This window comes from Furipterus horrens, unplaced genomic scaffold (genome assembly GCF_987537825.1).
Source record: "Furipterus horrens unplaced genomic scaffold, mFurHor1.1.pri manual_scaffold_7, whole genome shotgun sequence".
Lineage (NCBI taxonomy): Eukaryota > Metazoa > Chordata > Mammalia > Chiroptera > Furipteridae > Furipterus > Furipterus horrens.
In genome coordinates this window covers 3,800,998-3,825,065 of record NW_028327177.1, presented here as the reverse complement: position 1 = coordinate 3,825,065, position 24,068 = coordinate 3,800,998, and the positions used below count along the sequence as shown (strand labels likewise).

At 51.8% G+C, this 24,068-nt stretch overlaps 1 protein-coding gene across 1 annotated transcript in view; it reads left to right on the top strand.

Moving 5' to 3' along the window:
- Positions 1 to 24,068, top strand: part of KHDRBS3 (KH RNA binding domain containing, signal transduction associated 3) — a 93,638-nt gene that overhangs the window by 66,159 nt on the left and 3,411 nt on the right. Inside the window, exon 7 of the mRNA XM_090283331.1 lies at positions 4,706 to 4,788. Coding sequence (XP_090139457.1) covers positions 4,706 to 4,788 — 83 coding nt within the window. The remainder of the gene's footprint in view (positions 1 to 4,705; positions 4,789 to 24,068) is intronic.

Here is a 24,068-nt window from a genome sequence, read left to right as displayed (position 1 = left end):
CGAGGGCTCTGACAGCGTGGCTTTCCTGCGAGAACCCGCCGTCTTGGTTTGGTCAGGCATTTGACCCGCATGCGCAGAACTCGGTCCCGGTCTTGAGCAGATCAGTGTCCGGGAGGGTGACACCATCAGCCCTCACGGTGACTCCACACGAATCTAATTTTTTCTCAGTGAATAATTGGCGTTGACATGTTTTTAAAGACTGTGTTTGGATGTGGATAGAATCACAGCTATTCTTGGTCAGCCATCGCTTTATCTAAAAACCACAGGAGGTAATACTGGCCTGGAGGCCGCGGAAATAGAGACAGTGCAGCTGAGATGCTTTTAAGAATTGGTCCCATTCTGCAAAGGATAAATGCCTCGATAGTTCTGAGGCTTCCCTGGCCCAGGAGCATGAGACTGTTGAAGTCACCAGATCTTTAAAAAAAATGAAACTGCCTTTAATGGGCAAGGCCCGTACCAGACGGCACTCCTGCATACGTGTTGCTTAATCCTCCCACAACCGCTGGAAATAGCAGCTGGAGTGTGGATTCTGATTTCCGTTTGGCAAATATTAAAATAGAGGTGCAGGAGGTTTGGTGACATCCCCGAAGCCAAGAGCTAGTAAGAGGCAGCGCTGGCGTTTGAACTTGGGCCTCCAGCTCCACCGACGGAGGGACAGAAGCGGTGTGAGTCCAGCAGCCATGAAACATACAGTTCTCACTGCTGCATTTACACCTGGGGCTGTGATCCGATTGGTGAACTAATGACGTTTTACTTACATGGTTGTGGGAAACAACCTCACCTCACTAGAGGATGAGACCCTGGCTGGTTTGGCTCAGTGGATTGAGCGTCGGCCTGCGAGCTAAGTGTCGCTGGTTCGATCTTCCAGTCAGGGCACATCAGAGAAGGAAAACTCTGACTCCAAAAAACCTCCGCTGCCTTGCGGCATACCTCTTCAGGGGAAAGGCTAAGGGAGTAAACCCCGACAGAAAATCCGGAGCCGGAGTCCCTAAGGCGGTTTGACGTTGTAGTCAACACCGGCAACTCCTGCGGCGCACCTGAAGCCAAGCTGTATTGACTCCGTCTTTCCCTTGGATCCTTCAGCTGCGAAGAGAGGGGGGGTCTTCTGCATGGGCAACAGCAGACCCTCCATATCACCCTGCCCAGGCTCTGTAGCTTCAGCTCCACTGGAGAGGACACTCCAGCGTCATCGCAAGATGTCGATTCAACACGGGAGGAGACAGATACCGTGTCACTCCCGAGTCGGACTGCACAGCCATTCTCGGCGGTGCAGATAGACTCTTAAGAAGCTACACCATCGTCTCTCGAGATGGACGGCTGCCGACTGTGGGAAACATTCTTATTTACTTGTTAGCAATATTGTGACTTTTGTCTTTAGTTATAAAGTGACTTGGTTATGTGGTAGGTTCATGGTCATTGGTGATACTGGACAAAGGATAGTACTACTCAGAACCCCAGCAAAAAGGGATTTCTGAAAGCCTGTTTGTAGCTAATCTGTTTGTTGTATAAACTGAAAACAGCCATTGTAAAACTAGGTTTCAACACGCTTTTTATACTGTATCATGTATGAAAACTTTTTACATTTTGAAATGACCAGGTAGCACCCTAATTAAAGTGAGGTTTCCTGTAGGGTAATTGTCTCTTTGAAAAGGACTCCAAACCGAAGCGTTTCGTGACCTGGCATCGGTCATTGGAAGGCCACAGCCAAACGGGACGTAGTCCGCCCCAGTTACCGTGAGGACCACGGGGCCCGCGTGTTGGGTCCTGGGTTCTTGAGTCTCCTTCTCCCTCTGCCCCTGCTTAACGAGTCTTCGTTCTGTATTTTGCTCTCTCTTATGTCCAAAGTACTGGACTCGTAGCTCTTCAACAACTACTCAGTTTCTCTTTTCTGAAAAGACTGTTAAAATTTTAGGTGATTATGTACAAATTACATAAGCCTTACCCTGCAAAGACAGTACCGTTCCTTCATCCTGATATTTGTTTTTGAAAACGTTACAGTGTAACTTCCTACTTAGATATCTGTGTCTTCCTGACTCAGCTGCATGGAGGTCTGCTCTCTAGTAGGTGCCTTTGAAAAGGAGGTAAGGCCATCCCTTTTAAAGGCCGTCGCTGGGCCCGTACGGGGTGGCCTCTGCCGCTGTTCTGCGTGAGCCGCGTCGTCCGCCTCTGGGGGAGAGCCTGTGTGGGCGACGGGGATGCGTTAGTGGTCAGCACTGTCAGACGCCCTTCCCCAGGGGCTTATGCACGACGGTCACTGTGGAAATAAATGCGCATGTGGACGTCACTTCTCATTCTCGCCCTTCCAAGATACGAGCCGGGATTCACACTTTCCAGGGAAGGGACCGGATTCTGAGAAGCGAAGCAGCCTGCTTGAGATGTTGGTGGTGAATTGCAGAACCTCGCTTAACTCCAGATCCCTCCTCTTACCCCATGACCTTATTCCCCTCCTTCAGGAGGTCTGGTGGTCATCATTGCATGGATTAGCGTTGACAGTACTTACGTTCCGAGATGTGTCAATGTTAGTTCCAGGCTCATTAAAATATTAATTAAGTTCTAGTCAGTCCCAAGTTGCTCAGTAGTTCACTTTCTCCAGAAGCTTAGAAGTCGGGTGTAGGGCAGGTTCCACACCTTCACAGGTGAAATGTCATTGGGCAACAATCTAATCTGGTCTTAGAGAGTGATTATTCCTTTGGGCTTTTCTGACTTCTAGAACACTTTTATAAAGTAGCCATAGTGTGCTTGTTACCACATCTGCAGAGTGTTCGTGGTTTGACGTTGTCGATCCGAGTAGAACCAGGAGACTGTCTCGACTGTTGTTGGGTTTTTTAATCGTTGAGTTGTAAGAAGGTTTTATGCTTTATCGATACTAGACCAGTGTCAGCTGTGTGATTTGCAAATATTCTCTCCCCTCGTATGGATCGCCTTTTAACTTTCTTGCTAGTAGTGCATTTGTTGCATAAGTTTTAAATGTAGATGAAATTCATTTAATCTGTATTTTCTTAGGTGGTTTGGGCCTTTTTGAGTTTCTCTTACTTGGATTGGTGGAGCTTTTTGGGTGTGTAGAATAGAGGTTGTTGTTGTTTTGTTTTTTTTATAATTAAATTTGGGAAGTTTTAAGCCATTACTCCTTCAAATAATCTTTCCACTCCTTTCTCTAATCACCTTCTGGGTAGCTCATCATACATATGTTCGTGTTTTGATGGTGGCCTACAGGTCTCTGAGACTCTATATTTTCTTCATTTTTTTCCCCCTCTTCCTCAGACTGGATAATCTCAGTTGATTTATCTTCAGGTTCTCTAATTCTATCTTCTGTATAGTCCTCTCTGCTGTTGAACCTCTATGGTGAATTTTTAGTGTCGCTGATGCTTTTTAATTCAAGAATTTCTGTGGATTTCCAGAAGTTATTTTCTGTATTTACATTAATATTTTCTATTTGGTGAAGCATTGTTCTCATATTTTTTTGTTTTAGCTCCTTAGACACAGGTTATCCTTTAGTTCCTTGAGTATATTTCAAATAACTGATCTGCAGTCTAATGTCTCAACTTCCTCAGGGACAGTTTTATAGTTTCTGTATTTCCTTGTGTATGGATTATATTTTCATTTTTCTTTGCATGTCACATTTTTTGTTCGTTTAAAACTAGACATTTAATATAATGTGTCAACTGTGGAAATCACATTCTCCTACTTCCACAGGATTTCTTCTTTGCTTTTATTTTGCTTTAGTGACTTTTCCAGACAAATATTATAGAGTCTGTGCGTCTTGTGTTGTCACTGCAGTGTCTCCCCTGTGTCACCTTAGTGATCAGCTGATGATGGGACAGGCTCTACTGAGTGCCTGGAAACCAAGTCCCTTGTCCTTGCCAAGAGCATATGGGTGCCCGTGAGAGCGTGTCCTCAGCACCCAGCCAGGCAGCGTAAAGCTGACTCCGCCTCGGTTTGGTCTTTCTCTGCTGTACGGAGCCTCAAGGTCAGCTCAAGGGCAGAGCTCAGCCTCCGTGCGCTTGCCACTGTGCGTGCCCACAGCCCTGCAGAGTCCCAGCAATGTGGCAGTGTTTTTCAAAGTCCACATTGACATCTCATTCCCCCAGTTTTTCTTGTTAGCCTGTTGTTTGCTCTGGTTTTTCTCCACCACCTCAGGCAGCAGAAAATTTAAATAATCACCTCTGATTATTTCTTCAAATACCCCCAGAGAAAATGTCTTTTTCATGAGATGAGCTCCAAGTCATATCAAATAAAGACATCCCTCTGAGAATGGGATTTTGATAGCGCTCTGCCTGCTCCGGTGGCCTCTAGCCTACTGGTTTCCATAGTGATCGTGGCTACTGGAGTTCAAGGTTCCTGCAGAGCTAGGAGGGAGGGTGGGAACAGGACAGATTAAAACATCACAAAACCAAGACTAAGCCATTAAAAAAAAACAAAAACAAATAACAAAAAAAACAACTCATGCTCCCTCAGTGTCTGCAAGCCTTGGCTTAATTTCCCAGAGTGGTGAAAATGTTGACTCTGACCGTTTTTGCCAGTTTCTCTTTGCTTTTGAGATCCTTACCCAATCGCTCTTTTCCTTAATGTCAGGGTTGTGTTTTTCTTTACACTATACTTAGCTCTACAGTTAAACGCCAGCTGAATCAACAAGGATTCGCGTAAGAGCAGATCGCTTCTTTCCACGTGCTTCTCTGAGCGTTTTTTACGCGTCCTGTCGTTCTAGGACTACGACGATGGCTATGGCGCTGCTTACGACGACCAGAGCTACGACTCCTACGCCAGCAGCTACAGCGCCCCAGCCCAGAGGTAAGAGCCCGCCCGCAGGACGGGGCTCCGTGACCGTGCCCGCCCCACCTTTCCATGCTCCGGGGAGGAGCGCTGTCTGTCCGGCCGGCTCGTGTGTGTGTGTGTGTGTGTGTGTGTGTGTGTGTGTTCCTCCTCCTCCTCAGCGTGCTGTGGCGTTGGAGCAACGGGCCTTGGGGAGTGAAAATGGGAGTCCTGTTCACTCCGTCGGCTTTACTGTACAGTGTATTCGGAGGAGGAACAGTGTTTACAAAGTCAGAAATGGGGGCACGTCCTGTATTGTCACCGCCTGGGGACGAGAGCCCCGGAAGCCTTGCGTCATAGTCACAGAGCATTTCCCTTCCGTAGCAGACATGCTTCTGGTTCCTCGCAACTTCCGGTTCCCATTAATAATGAGTGATTCGCGTTCATTTGCTGAAGAGGCATCTCTTCAGAGATAAACGTTATCGGAGGCAAAACAGCTGTAGACTTATCTCTTCCGATGGTGTCCGCCTTGGTGTCACTGATGTTTGAAAGCCGTGTTTATTCCACTGAGAATGTTTCCCTGAATGCCCAGACACCTCTTGCCTCGTGTTTGAAATTCTAAGTGGAGCATAAAGATAGGCACACACGAAGGAAAATATTGGCTTTATGAAGCATTAAAACTAGGGCGTATGGGGTTATTCTAATGAAGCACTAATTCACTGTTGAACCCAGGAGGGTTACCAGGTAACGTTTGAACAAATTGGTGCTTTTATTCGTTCGCTTCATCCCGAGGGTGGCAGGGGTTTCAATATTTATTTTCTCTCTGCTCTTGCCAAATTATTTCCTTATATTACTTGTAAGAATCAAATATCCTTCACCCATTCTCAGCTGGTCTTAGTTAGTGGCAGCCTGTGCGTCAGGTTTGTGTCCTAGAGGTTGTAGGCACAGCCCACACTGCCCGGCTGTGGTGGCCTCAAGACAGGACCTTACGTACACACAGGACCTCACTGAAGTGCCCAGCGCTTTATGAAGAGTGTGGGGCTGTATCGATCAAGAAGATGGGCACAGACCATAATATTAAGTACTTGGCCAAAGAACAAACAAACAAACAAAAAGTCACACGTGGAGTCAATGTAGCTCCATCTCTTAGATGATGAAACCGAGGCTCAGAGAAGTAAGTGACTAATCCAGGAGGCGAGCCCAGACTTGGAAACCTGACCAGGTGAGGACAGGCTGGTGCCCTTGACAAGTATTCCTCCCTCTGGTCACGTATTTAGACAACATTTACTGAATGTCCACTGTGTGCTCAGCACTGTGCCCAGTGCTTGGAGTACAGAGATTATTGAGATAGAGACCCAGACCTCAGTGTGATATGGTGACCACTAGGAGAGGTCAGAGGAAAAAGTCAGTATTCCCATCAGAAGACAGTGCTAAGTGTGGTTGGGAAAACAGGGGGATTCACTGAGCGAGTGAAGAATGCGCAGGAGTCAGCAGGGGTCAGACAGGGAAGGGCATTTCAGGGGGCAGGAAGAGGCAGGCCCAGAGGCAGGGACAAGAACAGGGTGTATGTTGGCTGCGTGACATCCCTTTGCAGAGCAGAGGCTGTGATGGCAGTGGGAGGGACTGACCTCCTGCCCCCTCCTCTCCTGGGGACCAAGGCTTGCTACTATGGCCGCACGAGGGAGCCATCGAAGACTTATGTGCAAGGGAATGGTGTGTTTAGGCTTGGATTGAGAGACATTAATTAGGGGACAGTATGGAGGCTGGATGACAGATGGCGAGCCTGGACAGTGTAGAGGCTGGTGCATTATACGGTATAAGCCCTTTGAGCGTCAGGGAAGACTCCCCTAAAGAAGCCTGACGGCCAGTCCGCCTTCTGTGAGGTGAGCTTTTCAACACCGTGACCCATTCTTCCTGAAGGAGCGCAGGGACTGGACGAGAACTGTCCACGCTGGCGAGGGCAGAAACCACTGTCAGGGGTTCTGAACATTCATCTCATCCTTCTAGGCTGTGAAGTAGACGTCAGTCCCTTTAAAGAAAAACTGCGACTCACAGAAATTAGGTAACCGCCTGAGACCACACAGTGTGAAGGCAAAGCACCAGACTCGGAGCGCGTCCGTGTGCCGACAGGTGCTGTCGCAGACCAGATGGGCTGCTCCGTCGTGGAGGCGGGGAAGGAGTGGTTTATGCGCGCCGCTCGTTGGCTGGGGTTGTCACAACCGCGCGCCACAGACCCAAGCAACAGAAGCGTGTGTCCTCGCAGGGGAGAGGCTGGAAGCCCGAGAGCAGGATGCTGGCAGGCTCGGTTGCTCTCAGGCCTCTCCCCTTGACCTTAGACGGCTGCCCTCTCTGTGCCCGCGGCTCTGCGGTCTCTTTGTGTGCCACATCCCTTCTCTTGTCCTGGCCCGTGTGGCTCAGCTGCTGGGAGTGTTGACCCATATTCTGAAAGGTCGCAGGTGCGGTCCCCAGTCAGAGCTCGTACCCCGTCAGGGTGTGAACAAGAGGCAGCCGACCAATGTCTCTCCCTCCCTCCCTCCCTCCCTCCCTCCCCCCCTTCCTCTCTCTGTAAAAGCAACGAAGAAGGGTCCTTGGGTGAGGAGAAAACACTTTTTCTTGTAAATACACCAGACAGACTGGATTAGGCCCCACACAAAGCCTCGTGTTAACGTCACGTCTCTGAAGGCCCTATCCCCAAATGTCCCGTTTCGCGGCGCTGGGGGTCAGGGCTGCAACATATGCTCTCGGGGGAGCACAGGTCAGCCCGTAGCACGCCCACATTGTCACGTGCGTGAACACATGCCCCCACATGTCTCAGAATTAGAAATGTCCAGTGTAAGTCAGGCAGGGTGACCACTGTGCAAACCCTCCCCGGGGCCAGCGGGCGGGTCCCCACTGTCTCCGTCCTCGGGTGTTGCTGTGTGCCTGCCGCATTCCAAGGACCTCGCGGAAATTCCCTCTTCCCTCTGAGATACTGCAGAGCTCTGGCCTAAGCCTGCCAGTCCCCCGCATGCAAGTTCAGGGAGCCCGTCACACAAACCCCCACGGCCAGGCAGAGGCCCAGACCGCGCTGGCCCAAGCGGCCTCCTTGGCCCTCCGCTCTGCTGCATTGCAGCTCTCCTCGTCTTCCCTTTGGGTTTCAGTTCCCAGAACCAGTTCCCATGGGCATTTCCCGTAGACAGAGTTCGAAACTGGAATACACTGTGATGCTTTCCAACCCCTCGGGGCTACGCCTCCGCCTGGGCCGGGAGCATTGCCTCGTCAGACTCGGACTCCCTGTGTCCGCCTGCTTGTTAATGTCGAGGGCTGAGACGTGTGAAACGGAGCGCTGGGTTTTTCCAGTTTTACGTGAGATCCTTTCAGTAAATAATATTTACTGCCGCTGCTCTCAAAGCGCAAACAGCCTATTTAGCCACTTAGTCACTGATAGATAAGTAATACCCGGTGACACTTCCTGTTCTGTAGCCTGAAATTCCTGGGTGCTCACCACTCAGGTGCCATCCAATTAATTTAATGCATGAGTAATTCTCTCCAGTCAGTATTTGGAAGTACGTTGCATGCTCTGGTTATGGGGTTCCTCTTGCTGCAGAATTCTCCACTTGGTCTCCTTTTCGATGACAAAGCTCTTGTGAAAACCTTCTTTGGCCCGAGCAGAAGTTCAGGCCGCTCTGTCTGCCATGGTGGCCACCAGCATGTGGCCTTGGTGGCCCGTCCAAGCCGAGATGCGCTGCAGGTGTGAACCACATGCCACATCCCGAGGGATGTAAAATCTGTATCCTGTGCAAGCAATGTCCTCCTGTTTCTTTTTCCTTTTATCCCACGGGGTCACTAGAAAACTTTAAACTGCAAAGTTCTCGGGCGCTCCGAGTTCAAGCCTCGGGCTGCGTCTCTGGCACCCACCTGCAGGTCTGCTTGGCGCTCACACTCCCTCGGCACCCGCAGGCCGCTCCCCAGGGGCAGAAAGAGTCAGCGAGCGCCCGCTCCTACGCATCCGTTAAAGACATCTCTTCGGATGTTTTGTTCTGTGTGTAAGACGGGACTTGTCCACGCCACCGGGCGCGGGTTACACACACGCTGTCGCAGTTACCAGCACGAGGACAGCCTCCTGGGTGCACCCAGGGGTCGTCAGAAATGCCGCGGTGGTTTTGCGTCTGACAGACCTGGGCTCCGATCCCAGCGTGAGCGTCACTGAGTCCGTGACTTCGGGCAGGTTGTGTCACCTTGGTCAGTGTCGCCTCAGTTTCCACTTTAGAGGTGACCTGAAGGCTGAATGAGACGGGCAAGCCCCCAGCCCCTGAGAAGCAGGGGAGGGAGGCGGGCCGTCCAGGAGGTCCCCTCTGTCAGTGACGCACAGGAGGTGGCCGCGCCCGGAAGCCCTGGTTCCTGCCCTCCTCTCGCAGCTCTGAGTTGCGTCCTCTCTGCCGGGGCGTGGTTGCCAGAAGCAGGTGCCAGCACGTCTGGAAGGACTATGGGAGGAAATGGTTCACAGGGGGAATGGGTGGGGGTACCCGGTGGGGGGTCTCTCCCCATGGCCGTGGTCGGTGTCCGTGTTTGCCATCACTGGGACTGGAAGGCAAGCTGGAAGGTGAGCTGCTGTGGTCTGTTGAGGACGGGCAGAAGGGACAGCAGCTGGGGGGTGGCTGGCCCTCGGGCATTACACCTGCTTGGGGAAGGGCTCCTTTCAGCGATGGCTGTTCTGTTCCTAATCACCTCGGGGAAGTTTTGCTGTAGGCACAGCAGCTGCTCTCCAGAGGTTTTACAGATTAGGAACGCCCCCTGCCCAGTGTGCAAATATCTTGCATTAAAATTAGAGTACAAAGCAGAATCCCTGCAGCGTGCTGGGGAGTGCGGGATAGTTCAGCTCCATTTCCCCATTGATTTTTGTCATGACCCCGATAGCGCTGATATCACAGTGAGAACGAAGCATTGTTTATCTGACTTCACACATTCAGTGAGTAACAAGCTGTCAACACAGTCACTGTGCAGGGAAATGTGGACGATTCTTTCCATTGGCTCAAAAGTTATTGATAAATTCCTGTGGACGCAGAGTGCCTGACCAGCTCTCGTGAATAAGACAGAGCAGGGGATAAATGATCTCTGACCCCAGAGACCTGCCCCCCCCCCCCCGGACGGGACTTGAGCCGTCACAGAAACCCTTTGGAAATGTATTCATTTCGTTCTAAAGTAAGGGATTAATTTTCACTTGCTGTCCTGTTCATCATCCGAACCACAATCACAGTGCGCAGCCTGGTGACTGTGGTTCTGGGACTTTGTGGAGAGCAGCTTTCGGGGGCTCTCGTCACAGGAAGGGGTCACTGCGAGCAGATGCGCCAGGGAGCGTGACCGCGGTAACCCTCCCTGCTGTCGGTTCGTCGCGTCACCACGCTCACCCCTTCCGGGCAATTCTTATTTTAAAAAACCACCAGCGTTTGGTCTGTGTCTCTGAAGAGCTGTAAGTTCTCCAAAGGAGCATTTGATCCCTTCAGGGATCCTTAAGAAAGCAGAACAAGGGACTCCAAGCAGGAGCTGATCACCCTCCGCGCGTGTGGCAGGGGCTGAGCGTGTGGTACAGAGATCAGTTCCCGGACACGCGTTACACCAACACGTTAAGGCCCCGCAGTGCTGTGTGGTCGGACTGCGCTTTCAAGAACATTTTTCATTTCATCCTCCAAAATCACTGTGATTTTCGTGAAAACACTTAAAGCGACGGAAGAAATTAGAAATTACAGCGGCCAGCCCTGGAGACTGTTAGGTCCGGTGCTCCGCTGTCTGCGCCCTGCGTGTGCGGAAGCCCTTACGCCCACCACGGCCCTGCAGGCCCGGCCTCCCGGGCACGGAAGCCGAGGACCAGGATGTTCAGCCACTAACCCCGCAGGAAACGGAGCCAAGGCCTCTGTCTGACGCTAAAAACCATGATCGAGCCAAGAAAATGTTTTCAAAATATAAAATCCTTGACTTGGTTTTGTGACTAAACAATAGCAAAGCCCCATTCTATCCCGAGAAGCAGAGTCGGGGAAGGTGTCAGAGCCATGGGGACCAGGGACTCGCGCTGTGTTCTCAATGCCAACGCCAAGGGAAATGGCGAGACCGGACCTTGTCGCCCTGCGCCCTGCGCCCTGCTCTGCCCTGGCCTCCAGCCGGCTGCCCTGTCTGTTGGCGGCTGCTCACACCGCGTGTAAACACGGCCCGAATCGGAGCTGCCGGCCCATGTACATGATCGCCCTCTCAGTACTTTAATTCTCACTCAAGGACCCTGCAGTAAGACATCAAAGGGAAGGAGGGCGATAGTGAAAGAGCGAAGCTACAACCGCAAAGGGGAAAAGGAAGGAACAGCCCACGGCTGGAGTGTAACGTGGAAGCATTGCTGTTAACAAGCCCCCGTGTGGCGTGACCGTCTCCTGCTGCGTGTCGGTTGCGTTAGGATAAATGTGGATTGCGGAGGTGTATGCGCACCTGCTCACGCGCATCCCCTCTGGTCTTCATTTTAACCTCAGGAGGCAGGTGTTACCCCCCTTTGACTCTTCAGAAAGCAGGTACAGGGAGGTTTGCTGAGGGGCCCGGTTCCCACACACGGAGCTTGTTCCTTTCGGTCCGTGTTCTTCTCCTTCACTGCGTGTTGCTCAGAGGGCACCCGTGTCCCTGGGTTTCACAACATGGCTTCAGACGGTACAAGGGCAGGCTTTTCACCGTTTGAATGATTAGACTTTAAAGCTGTCAGGAGAGTATAATTAGCACATTAAGCCCATGATTTTATGAATGTTTTTGCTGTAATTCACTGATGACAGATTTAAGTTGCAATGAAATCAGTGCAGACAGCAGCGTGAAGTCACTGGCAGGAAGGCGGTGTGCCTGGTGGCACAAGCCTGGTCACGGTCCACGAAAGGCTGAGGTTTGGCCCCCACTGGGCCGCCCGCTTCTGCCTGGGTGCTGAGCCTGCCGCTGTGAACATGGCTGAACGGAAGTGTGATCCAGTGGCTCTGAGAAGCAGGCTGGGGCGTCCCCCCTCCGTCACAGAGCCTCCCACTAAACGTGACCCTTGACGGTCCTGCAGGTGAGCTAGGAAAGGTCATAGCTTCGTCATCAGGAAAGTCCTTAGATGTAAACTCACAAATAAGAAAGAGAAGCATTATTTTTAATGTTATTTTTTTAAAGATATTATTTGTTTACTTTTAGAGAGAGTGAGAAGGAGGGAAACAGCAAGTGCAAGAGATACATCAGATCAGTTTCCCCTCCATTGGTTGCCTTCCTCCCACGCCCCCAACTGGGGACCTGGCCTGCAACTCAGGCGCAACCCCGGCCTGTGCCATGATCAGGAATCAAACCGGCGACTTCTCAGTTCACAGTCTGGGGCTCAACCCACTGAGCCACACCAGCCAGGGCAAGAAAAGCATCTTTTAAGATTCATTAGGGTAATAAACTTCGAGAAAAACAAAATAGCTATTGGGTACTTACCGAGTATTAGCTACTCTGTTAGATGCTGTCATTCCTGTCATTTCATTTGTTCCCAAGGTTGTCAGTCTTTTCATTGTACGAGCAAGGAAACGGGAGCTCCAGGCATGTGAACTTGGCCGACGTCACAGAGCTAGGGAGTTGGGCTCCTTCCCAGTTCTCCTTAAGCTCTGTGCCCTTCGCCTAGCTTGGCAGTGATGAGTCAGAAAGCTGCACCCCTGAGAAGGGGGAGAACCCCAGAAGCCCCGCACTTGCCACATGGCCTCTCCGTGCGTGGTCTCCGCCAGTGTGTGGCGACCCGCGGCCGGGCGACGGCGTGCTGGTGCCAGTAAATCAGTTCACACAGGAGATTTACCACCGAGGAATCGCCAAATAACGGCCGTGTGCAAAAACAGAGGCCGCCGGGAGACGCACTGCATCACGCGGCTTTGGCGCTGCCATCTGCCTCATGCAACAGGAGGACGGTGCTTATGACCGGCCGTTCCTCCCAGGGACAGATGCTGCGCAGGGACAGCGTGCCGGGGACAGAGCTTCATTACAAAAATGTCTCTCATGGGACAGAGTTTCTGAAAGGGGGCCTGTTGGCCATCAGTTTCCCCGTGGTAGATCTTCACTCTAGAATCTCAAGGCCTGTGAAAGGTGTACTCTGTGAACCTCCCTGTTTGTTTTCCCCATGTTTCATACATTCTTAAAGTGCTTTTCTATTGATTTTTAGAGGAATTTTTTTCTTGATTGATTTTAGAGAGAGAAACATCGACCTGCCGCTCCACTCACTTATGCATTCACTGGCTGGCTCTTGTCCGTGCGCTGACCAGGGATCAGGCCCACAACCCTGGCGTGCCGTTTAGTAAAAAAAATGGCATAGTGATTGTATAACACCCAACTCTTAAATTAGGGGACGTGATTTAATGAAAAGACTGGGCTATAAAACCGTGCCCACCTGGACTGGAATCCCAGCTCCATCATGTCCTTAGCTGGAGGGTTTGGGCCAAGCTGTTTACCGCCTTGGCTGCCTCTCGTCTCATCTGTAAAATGGTGTGCGGTTGGGATGACATGCGGTAGCAGGTTCAAGTTACACAGCAGAAGATCCATAAACTTCGGAGGTCACATGTCCCAGGTGCCACAGGGAATTCAGCACTTTTAGCCTCATAAAGGCAGGTTCCTGTTACTGTCCCGTTTTCTAGGTGAGGACGATGAGGCCCAGTGATGACGGCCTTTCCCTGAGGTCCGTGGGGAGTAAGCGACAGAGCCGGCCCATGAACCGGCAGGCCGAGCAGGGCCACCTCTCTCTCATAACTGGGGGACCGGGACCTTCGTTGCTGCCGATAGAGACTGGCGGTCTTTTCTGAGGAAGACTCCAGTCAAGAGAATCCCAACAAGTAAACAATCGGAATAAAATCACACGTGCCATTTAGGTTCCCCATTTGTGAAAGAGAGTTACAGAAGGCCTCATTGTGTCGAGATCGTTTCTAGACCCCTCAGACGTGTGTGGGCACAGGCGTGCGGTCGCAGCATGACGTTCCGTGGGAAGGACGGCTTCTGATACCGTGCGTGCGCTTGTGTTTCTCAGTCCCGCCAGACCTCATCTGCCGGGCGGACAACGGAGGAGCTGCAGTGAGGCGGGCGTGGGGCAGGCTCTGCTTTTCCCTTGGGCTGGTCCCCAGGAGGGAGAGCGTTCCTTTTAGAACGCAACTTACGCTTGTCCAGCAAGAACCTGAACACGTGTGTAGCCTTTGACCCAATATTTATACAGTGAGCGCCTGGACGTAACTGTGTAATGAGTGTTGGATAGTGTAAATACAAAAGGGAGAGGCAGTTTCTGGCAGGTTCCGGGAAAGAGCTACAGATGAGGCTCAGTTTAGATGTAGACAAAAACATGTACCTACCAACCTGGCCGAAGTCGTGTGGATGAAACTGGGCCTCCGGGAAGGCCGAGGCCAGACTCGGTGAGTGGGCAGGGAGGGGTTCCCCTAGACCGAGCTGGGCCATCTGGGCCTAAACCCCAGCTCTGTCATTTGCCGAGAATGCCCCTGCGGCCCGGGCGCTTCACCTGCACAGGGTAACGACAGCCACCTCACAGGGTCGTTGTAAAGCTGAAGGCGCATGTCATGATTTGCCTATAAAATCAATAATTTGTCATCTGAGACGCTACCAAGGATACACAAATGAAACCCCAAGTTAGCAGACGAAAGGGAAGACTGAAGAGAGGACTACAAATTAAAGAAATGGAAAACTAACGATAAAGAAAAGGAGCAGTGAAGCAAAATGTTGGTTTTCTGGTCGGATTATTAATATCGATAAACTGAGTCTGATCAAGTGAGAAAAAACAAATAGAACATCTGAAATTGCCGTTGGCCTTAAAGTGGGCTCATGTCTACAGTTCTGGAAAACCTCATCTGTACATTGGATTTGGGACAACGGAATGATTTTTTTAATGTGCTATCATTATTGTATATACTCTAATAAATCCAAGCAGTGTCCCTTCCTAACTGCAATTTTATATTGAAGTAATTCTCTGCTGCTTTAAATTTTTTTCACCATCCTATCCACCAGTGCCTCACACAGTGCTTGAAACATCGAAAATGCTCAATAAATATTTACTGAGTAACTATGGACAGGTTGACTCTTCACATCAGTCATTTTAAAGCACGGTAGGTATTCCCATTCAGTTGTGTTGATGTTAAATGTAAATTTAAATACAATTGCTATGAGCAGTGTAGTTGAAATTTTTTTAGTTCTACATATTTGGAGAATGAGGCTGAATAATTTGTTATGCAAATTGATTCATGTTAGTGTGCTACCAGATTTCCCAAAAATACTGAAAACCATTTGCGGGCCTAATATTGTCTCCCAGGTTTGTTGGCAATCCCATAAAGAGTCAGATAAGGCCCTTCCAATATTCTCATATGGAATATTACACATGCACAAACATTGCATATCACAGTTGAATTTCCTTAAAGGGTCATATGTAGAGGTTTTGAAATCCAACTACCAAACACATCAAACAGAAATCTCTCCCAAAAGGGTCCTCCGTGTAGCAGACGGAAGCATTGGCTGCAGAAACAAGTTCAAGGTCCCACAAATAAATCCCATTCACAAACGGCCTCATGAAATATATTGTGAACTGCTCATAAATGTTGATGGACCATTTCAGATGCTATTGGAAGAGCCAGAGACTGCAAAACCAGAGATGGCACACCTTGGCACACGGCGCGGCCAGACGTGGGTGTTCACAGAGAGAAATACCAATAAATGGGTAATGAACCCAAACTTTATTCTGTTCATGGTCCAAAAAAATCTTTTTCTCTATTTTTAAACTTGTAGGTATCTATTTCATCCTTTTGAAATGAGTTCTCAGTAGCCTTTGCAGCCTCCTTTGCCCTTGGGGACCGCCAAGGCTTCCCCGGCCACCCCAGCCGCTGACAGTTTTGTTCTGTCGTGTTCTGACGTGTAGTTTGGATGCTTTATGCAAAGAATTCTCATTAAGATCTCTTGGGGTGTCTTGTGGTGATATACGTAGTTGATAAATTTTTTAGAATCATCTTTTGCCAGAAAAAATAAGTTACAAAAATGGATCTGTCCCCTCGTGTTTCTTCACAAGACATCTTAGTTCTAAATGGTAGTGTCTGGGAGAAATTAATTTATTGTTGCAGTACAGCTACTGAAACTCTGACGCCAAAGACAGGCCTCCCTCGGACTCCAGCTCTGTCATTCAGGGCGAGTCCCCGAGCAAGCCAGCGGCAATCCTCAGGAAGCCTTGCATTTAAGTAATAAGGGGAAAGGACAAAATGGCGTTTACCTTCCTGAAAATGACATGACATTCTGAAATTGCAGAGGACCATGCAAATGGGAGGAAGCTGGGAATGACTGCTGTGTTTGTCGTTAGCCTGGTATCGCTCAGGATGAGCGCCTCCCTCTTGCTGAGCAGAAACAGGGTGTGTACCATCAAAGGAAGCACTCTGGGGAAAACATTACTTGAAAGAACCTCTGCCTTCATAATATTGATAACAACTGTCCTTGAATAAGAGCTTAATAACAGAACACCTCACAACAATCTTCTAAAAGATTTATTTTTAAAACTATTTTACAGAAAATTGAGTTAACGTTGCCTAAGCTTGCACACAGTAAACGCGGGAGCCTGGACTCTGACAGCGCTGGTCTGGCTCCAAAGCCGGGTTCTTCACGATTAATTCTGCCCTGTCTTCCGAACTGGCTGCAGGACGAGGAGAAGCCTGCTTAACGACGAAAACACGGCCGGCTAAGGACCGTGAACGTCGCACTGCAGCGACAGCAAAGAGCATCAGGTGGCCCTTCTCCGCGGCCTGCAGCTCAGTGAGCGTTTGCTCTGCGCGCACCCAGGGGGCGTTTCGGCACCCACCCCGCAGGTTCTCTGGCGTGTGCTTTTGACTGTCGGACGTCTTACCTCCAGGCGTCTCATCTAGTCCCCCCGTTTGCACGGCTTTTTGAACAAGTACCCAGGCATACTTCCTGTTACTGCAGAAATGCTGGATCGGCGGTTGGATCGCAGTGACAGGCACGGGGCGCGAAGAGCTCCGCACGTGTGAGTGGGAGCCGCTGGGCAGCTCTGCCGGCTCCGGCTCCGGCTCCGGCTCCGGGGCCTCCTGGCCGCGGGACCCGGGCAGCGCGCTGTCTTCGATCCGCCGCCGCCGTCTCCCTTCCAGATCCCGTGTCGTCATCGCCATCCTCGGGACTCCTTCCTCTTCCTTCGTGTCTGGCTCCTCTGTCTCTGAGCTGTCAGTTGAGACCTTTCTCCTTCCCAGAAGTGTCCTCCTGTCCCACCTCCAGCCTCTCTGCGCTGCAGGCTGCGTCGCCCTGCGCGGGCGTGTCTGACATGTCGCCGCAGACACGTTTTATCGTGAAGACCAAACCGCGCTCACGGCTGTGTCCCAGTGCCCGGCACATGGTGGGTATTTCGAGAATACCTGCTGAACAGAGGTTGAGTGAAGAAGGTGGTGTCTGGACCTTGTAAATTCCTACGAAGATCATCTTTCTCAAGAGACAATGGAAGAAGTGAGAGTTTCTCTCTGCTTAGATGGTAGAAAGCTATTTTTTAACCTAAATTTCTAAAATAGAGATACAGGGATCCCTCACTTATCGCAGGTATTACGTTCTAGACTCCCCTGCGACAGATGAAAATCTGCCAAGTAGGAACCTTACATTCATTTTAGTATTTATATCTATTTTAAGGCTTATAAACCCTCCCCACACACTTATAAACTGTTCCCAGTCCCTTATTAACCTTTCCCACTCCCTTGCCAGGTGAAAGGAGCCTCCTCCACGCAGGTGCCCTGCTCCACTGCCCGCCTGACACTCGCGTGGCCTCAGGCTCAGGGCCCCGGGGAAGCGTTGGGTCTCATGACTGCCTTTCACCCCAGAATTAGTGAGGACCACAGAGTGCTCCCGTGTATGTGGTTCTGTTCCTATTTACCACATTCCGACTTCAAACGGAAACGTTTAAAGATAGGTATTCATCATGAAGCATAAAACAGTAATCCACCCATTGCTTGTTAATGTAAATAATTTATTTTTATGGAAAAAAATTGCTATTTTCACAAAAATAATTAGTAATAATCGTGGCACGTTTTCTCTAATGTCTGGCTTCGTAGAAGCTAGCTGGGTTCTTTCACCAGCTTCCGCGTTCAGGCTGGTGGGTGTGTTGTTCTGGGTGAGGCAGTTGGAATGACAAATACGGAGTTGGAAAAGGAAGAAGTATTTCGCTAGCCCCTCACACAGTTGAGGGTATTCTTCTTTGACACTGCCCCCGACCTCGGCAGGGGCCAGGGCCTTCAGGGTTAGCTGCCCAGTGGCTCCACACCATCTCAGCAGACTCCTTGTGCACTGTTAGAGTGCCGTGGGCTCTCAGGGGTTTTGTACCATCACGCGTGGCCTGTTTGGAAAATATTGGTTCACCAAGTTAGGCCTATTTTTACCAGGCTGTGACATGTTATGTAATATAAAAAAAAATCCAGTTTATTTTTATCGCCACCAGCCTCCGCAGAGATAGAGAAGACGTTAAGTGCTGGCCTGCTGCCATTTACTGCGGTAATCCTGGTGTTCCGAAATTCTGCCTTGTACTTGGAAGCGTGGATTTCCTCATCGGTAACCGCCAGTCAGGTGTCCTCCTTCAGGGGACAGGCTCCCGCCATTCATTTCTGAGAAACCGTCTGCCAGTGTCTAAGTCTGAGCGGCCACAGTTTGCCTGCCACTCCTTCCATTCTTTCCAGTGAAACCAGTGCCCTGTGAACAAAGCAGCTGGCCGGGCCGATGGCACCGGTCTCTGCCCAGAGTTCCTGCTGCGTCCCCGCTGTGGGACGGCCACAGACACTGGGTATTTCATCACACAGAATAATTAAAAGGTGTGTGCTTAAGAGTTGAGCTTTATTAAAATTAGTCATCTTTACTAGGTGGTCAAGGACTTTTAAAAATAAAACTACCTTTAAAAACACACACATACCTGCTAGTACAATTTGAGGCCACGGTGTTGGTTCTTGCTAGTGTCAGCGAGGTAAAAAGACGGATAATGTCTTACTGTTATTGCAGAAAGAGCTGGAGGTGGTGGACGCCCTGTAAGGGTCTCAGAGACTCCTAGGAGTCCCGGGGCCACACTGGGGCCGCACTGAAAACCGCTGCACTGGGTCACATTAGAGAAGCAGCATTATTCGTGCCCTGGGGCCGAGATGGAGAGAGAGAGAGACGCATGCAGCAGCAAGTTCTGGAAAACACTGGAGACCCGCGCTGCCTTCCATCCGTGAACGGCAGGCGGCTCACGCTATAAGCTCCTTGAGGACAGAGACGCCCTACTTGCCTGCTGCGCAGCGGGCACCGGGCGCCACGTCTGCCTCACGGCAGAGCTGGCCCATCCCCTGTGGAATCCGCGGGTCAGCGCGTTCTCCACCGCCCTCTGTTCAGCCTGAACAGCTCAGCCAGACGCACGAGGCGGGAGCTAATGCAGCCACCAGCGTCTGTCTCCCGGGTGCAGTGGCAGGACCTGGGCAGCAGGTCGCTCCTCGGAGGCACTTGAGTGGACAAGCGCGCGGCTGGAGCCACACTGGGGCAGAGCCGACCACAGGGCCGGCCGCGGCCGTAACCCATCCTCCTTCCAGCTTGTCCGCCTGCTTCTGAAACTCGCTCCTCAGGGTCTTCCTGGGGAAACGTCATGAAACGTTAGGAAGGACCTGTTAGACTTACTGAAAGCCGATGGGGCGTTTTCTAGCCGGTTCCTTTCCCCGAAGAGTCTCATCGTTCAGCTATGATCATGGGGAAACAAAGAGGAGTCCCCGCACTGCATTTATATAGTGCTTTCTGTGTATTCTGCTTTATCTGTAACAACTTCTGATGGGTAAGTAAGGGTTAAAGGCCAGTCTGGAGCTGTTATCTGGGTCCTGGGTGTACAAGCCTCCCAGTTTTTCTGTCATATAGTAAGAATTTATTAACTGTTCGCTAAGGTATTCATTTTTACCATGATGATTACAGATAAGATTCTCCTTGAAGCAAAGGGCCAAAATAATCGGGAGACAGAAATCACTCTCCACACTTCTGAAGGGGTTCCCTGAGACAGGGCCTCGGCGCCGCCTGAGTCCTCCTGCGCCGCTGTGCTTGGGGATGCAGCTGTGTGCCCGCACCGCTGACGGGAGAGATAGGTGCGAATGAGACGTGGTCCCCGTCTTCTGACCTCATCGTCTCCCCCGGAAGATGAACCAGTTTGTCTCCTTCAGACGGGGCTTGAGGATGAAAAGAGTATCTAAATGCATCGTAACTGAAAAGAACTGCCAGTGAGGAAGGAAGATGGTGCAAATATCCGCTCACCCGTCCCTTCTTAAAGTCCCACGATGCGACAGAAGAAGGCTGCGCAAGGTTCCTGGGGAAGAGGAAGCAGATGAATCCGCTCTGTGAGGAAGCAGAAAGGAAGAAGACCCCGTTCAGGAGGAGGGCTCTGTCGCGGCGGAGGGGTGGGGGGTCTGAGACTTCGCCCCACGCCTGTGGCTGTGAGCACGGAGCAGACGGAGGCCGATCGGAGCGCTGCCCTGGCCGCCGCTCCGCCGGTCCCTCCTCTCAGCCGCTAGGGCTCAGCAGTGGGTGCTCCCAGGTTACAGCTGTGACAGTGCCAAAGCCAAACCTCAGGTGGCGCCACCCGTGGGGACGCCAGAGCCCCCTACACGGGACAGGCACACTCCTTACCCACCCATCTGTGCCTTTTCCACAGCCCCCAGAAGAAAGCTGGTGGAAATGGGGACGTCACCCTCCACAGACCAGAAAGTGGAGGATCTCAGCTGCAAAGATGGCAGGAACCCCAGATTTACTAAGAGTTTGAGAACCAGACTACACACTAGACACACTAGAACACGAACAGCAGAGAGAACAGAGATCTGAGATGCGAGGGCGGTTGTAAAGTGAGTAAATCTTTTTGTGCGTAAGAAGCCATCACATCCGTCAAGGCCAAACCAGTCAAGGAGCTGGGACCTAAAGAGGCAATAAATGGCTGTGAGGCTGCTGACAGCCCCCAAGGGTGAAGGGCTGTCACTGCGATAGAAAACCGAGAGGGATGGAAAGACGGAGCCCAAGACAGAGGGCAGCCTCGCCGGGCCCGCTGGAATGGGACGGCGAAGACAGTGAAGTGGAGGAGGGAGAGTTTTTACAAAGAAGAACATGCTGAGAAGTTGAAGAAAAACGCGAGCTCTTCTTCACACCCAAAAGGCATCCCAGGTGCAAACACAGATGTGACTGGAACAAAGGGGGAGAGGGACGCGGGTGCTTGTAGTCAACAGGCTTGTGAGGCTGTCTCGTTGGGAGGGTCAAGCCTCCAGCCTCCTTCCAGGTTCCGATCAGGAGGGCAGCCAGGTGTGGGGGAAACCGAGCAGCTGCTGTGGCGTCAGACACCCCTGGCTCACGGCCTTGGGCCTTGCCTGTCCACGTTCATCCTTAGATGACCTTTCAGAAGGGGCTGAGGTTACTTCCCATGACTTTCAAGTAGAAATCAGAGATTAGTTCCAGCCGCTTCAAGGGGGCTTGAAGGGCTGAGGGAAGGATGGATACATGTCAGGAGTTCCTTCTTAATCCCGTCTACAGAGGCAGGGTGATCTGGGACTCAGGGTTTTCGTCCTCGTTTTGAACCCCTGTTGATGGGGGGTAGGAGGCCTGGGAGGCATGGACTGGTCCCAGGGGTACCGTTTGCTCTTTAACCCTGCCCCCGCCCCCCAATCCTGGGCATGGTTCCTGGCTCTGATCATGGAATCAGGAACCTCTGAGAAAGCCTGGGATTGTGTGGAATATGTAGACGTCCTCCGACCCCTGACGTGTTGGGGGACGTGGAGGACAGAGGGCCCGGGAGACGCGGCCTCATGCAGGGAGAAGGGCCCGCTCCCGACCTGCAGACGGACCGGCTGCCCTGGAGGCTTTTGATGGACTTGAGGGGTGTTCGGCCTAATGCATGTTCTTGCCTGTCATTGATATTAAAAGTTGTGTCCATAAATGAGGAGCTGGTTAGTGGTTCCCCCTTTGCCATAACTGGGTTTTTAGTTTATCCGTGGGAAATAGGGCACATCCTTGGTTAATAGACACTCGAGGCCACGAAATGAGACACTGTGGAAGCAATTCCGATGGGACTGACAGGTGTGAGAATGGGGCTCAGCTGCTCCCAGCGTCCTGGCTTGATGACAGTCTCGCAATAAATCATCAGAAACTGGGTGAAATGATAGAAAATGTCAGTTTCAAGTTTTCACTTGTCAGAACGAAGATTGTCTTATCGCCGCACTACGGCCGGACCCAATTATGCTACCTTTTATCCTCCTGTTCCTTGGAGAACAGTCGTCACCCCAATTTTTTTAGGCTGAACTGCATGAGAGCGCTTCATAGACACGCCTCCCGTGCAGGCTGATGTTCGTTACGGCTCAGCTCATTTAACAAAGGAGGCGTAGTGTGGTCCGAAAGCAGCCGTTCCCCGCTGCTTTCAGTGACGCGGTACCTGTCATTTCTACTTGAACGTCAGACAATGCAGACCTGTTTCAGGAAAGGAAATTGTTTTGAGTTTAATGAGTTACTCTCGTTTTACTCGTGCAACAAAGATAAAATTTGCAAGAATACCAGGATTGTATTTGTCTAAGGGGCCCTGAGGATATAATTTCTGACCTTTGAAAAGAAGGCTGAGGTTCCCTTGATTTAGTGCTGAGTTTCTAAGGAGAAGTAGCCGGTTCATTTTCAATAAAATGAGAAGATGCCGTGCGTGAGCCCCGGAGAAGGCCAGCGCTGCCCGGGGGCCTGCACAGGGTCCGGACCCGGCCTGGGCGCTGACGGGTAAAACACTAAGGCGTGGCGAGCAGGACGCCTTTTCCGAGGCTGCCCAGCCGGGGCGGACCCACGTTTAGACTCAGACGTCGTAACCAATATTTGACACGGATGTTTCATCAAAAGGTTTGTCTCTAAATTCCTGTCCTCGAGGTGAGAAAAACACTCGACTTGGGTAGCATTTCTCAGCGTCAAAGCTACCGTCTCAAGAAGGAGGGAAGCCGCGTTGTTTCTTCCGTTGTTGCTGATTTTTTGCTGGATGGTTGTCTCTTCTTGGCTATGAAAACGTCCCTGCTCTCTTCAGCGGTCCCTCTTCTTGTCCCCTCCCCATCAATGGCTGTGTTTGAGAGGAAGTTAGCACTGCGGGCGGGGGGCCTGGAGCTGAGATGGGGGGACAGCAGCCTGTGCTCTGTGCTCACGCGCGCTCGAGCAGTGAGCCGGGCGGGACCCTGACTTGTTTTCTGAGCGTGAGCCTCGGGGAGCACAGGGGGCCTCGGGAAGAGCGGGCGGCAGAGCAGGTCAGTGAGGCAGGAACTGCCCGGGGAGGGTGGCCTCTAGCACAGGGCAGCGTCCTGAGCTCCGACAGTAGCTGCTGCCCCTGAGAGCCGTGTGGCCCCGCCGGGAGGCTCACCCTCCCGGAGCCTCGGTCCCCCAGTCCGTGAGAGCAGAGACTTCATGCAGAAGAGTGAGACCCTGCCCGTGGCGGAGCCGTGCGTACGGCGGGGGCTCGCTCACCACGGCAGCGCCCCTGTCCCGCTCTGTCCTTCCTTCCCGGCGCGGGGGAAGCCGGCTCCCCAGCTGCAGCTGCCTGCTGCTCCGTGGGCAGATGGCGCACGGCCCCGTGGTAGGACAGGTCCGTGGCGGGGCGGCTGCTCTGTGCCCGGCGGCCTTCCCCGCCGTTGGGGGGGGGCCTCACGCAGCGCGGCGCTGCCGGCCGGTGCTTCCCCTCCGTGCGAGGGGCTCTCCTCGGGGCGGGCGCCACGCTGCAGCCGGGGACCGTGTGCGGAGGACGTGGGTCAGCCGGGATCCGAGATGCGGCCTGTGTCTGGCACATGGAGGCAGCGCTTTATACCGAGGACTCGGCATCTCACCGGGGCTTATTAACCCTTTGAGAGCCAACGTCGCTGTGAGCGGCGCTGATAAATATTCCCAAAAGTGCCAACGCCTCTTTGATGGCTCTACGTGTAAATAACAATGGAATAATTCATGTTCTATGTTCTGTTCTCTTTTCTTGTACCTCAGGTTATATATCGATATAACTTTTTCTCATGCTGATCCAGATTTTGAGTTACGCACGGCACTCGGAGGGTTACCTCTCCCCGATGCAAGCACTTGGGGGCGCTCAGATGTGTCCCCCTGTCTGCTGTATCCACGCCTTCCCGCGCTGCTGCCCTGCCTGGGGGGTCCCCGAGGCTTTGCCGTCAGCTCTGCCCGCTCCTGTCCTCCCCTCTAGGCCAGCTCCCCTCACCCCTCGGCATCATTGGGAACACGGCTCACGTGCCACGCTCTCCGAGAAGCCCGCGTGCCGCGCCGGCTGGTGCAGGGCCCCTTCCGTGGGGCCCAGTGTGCGG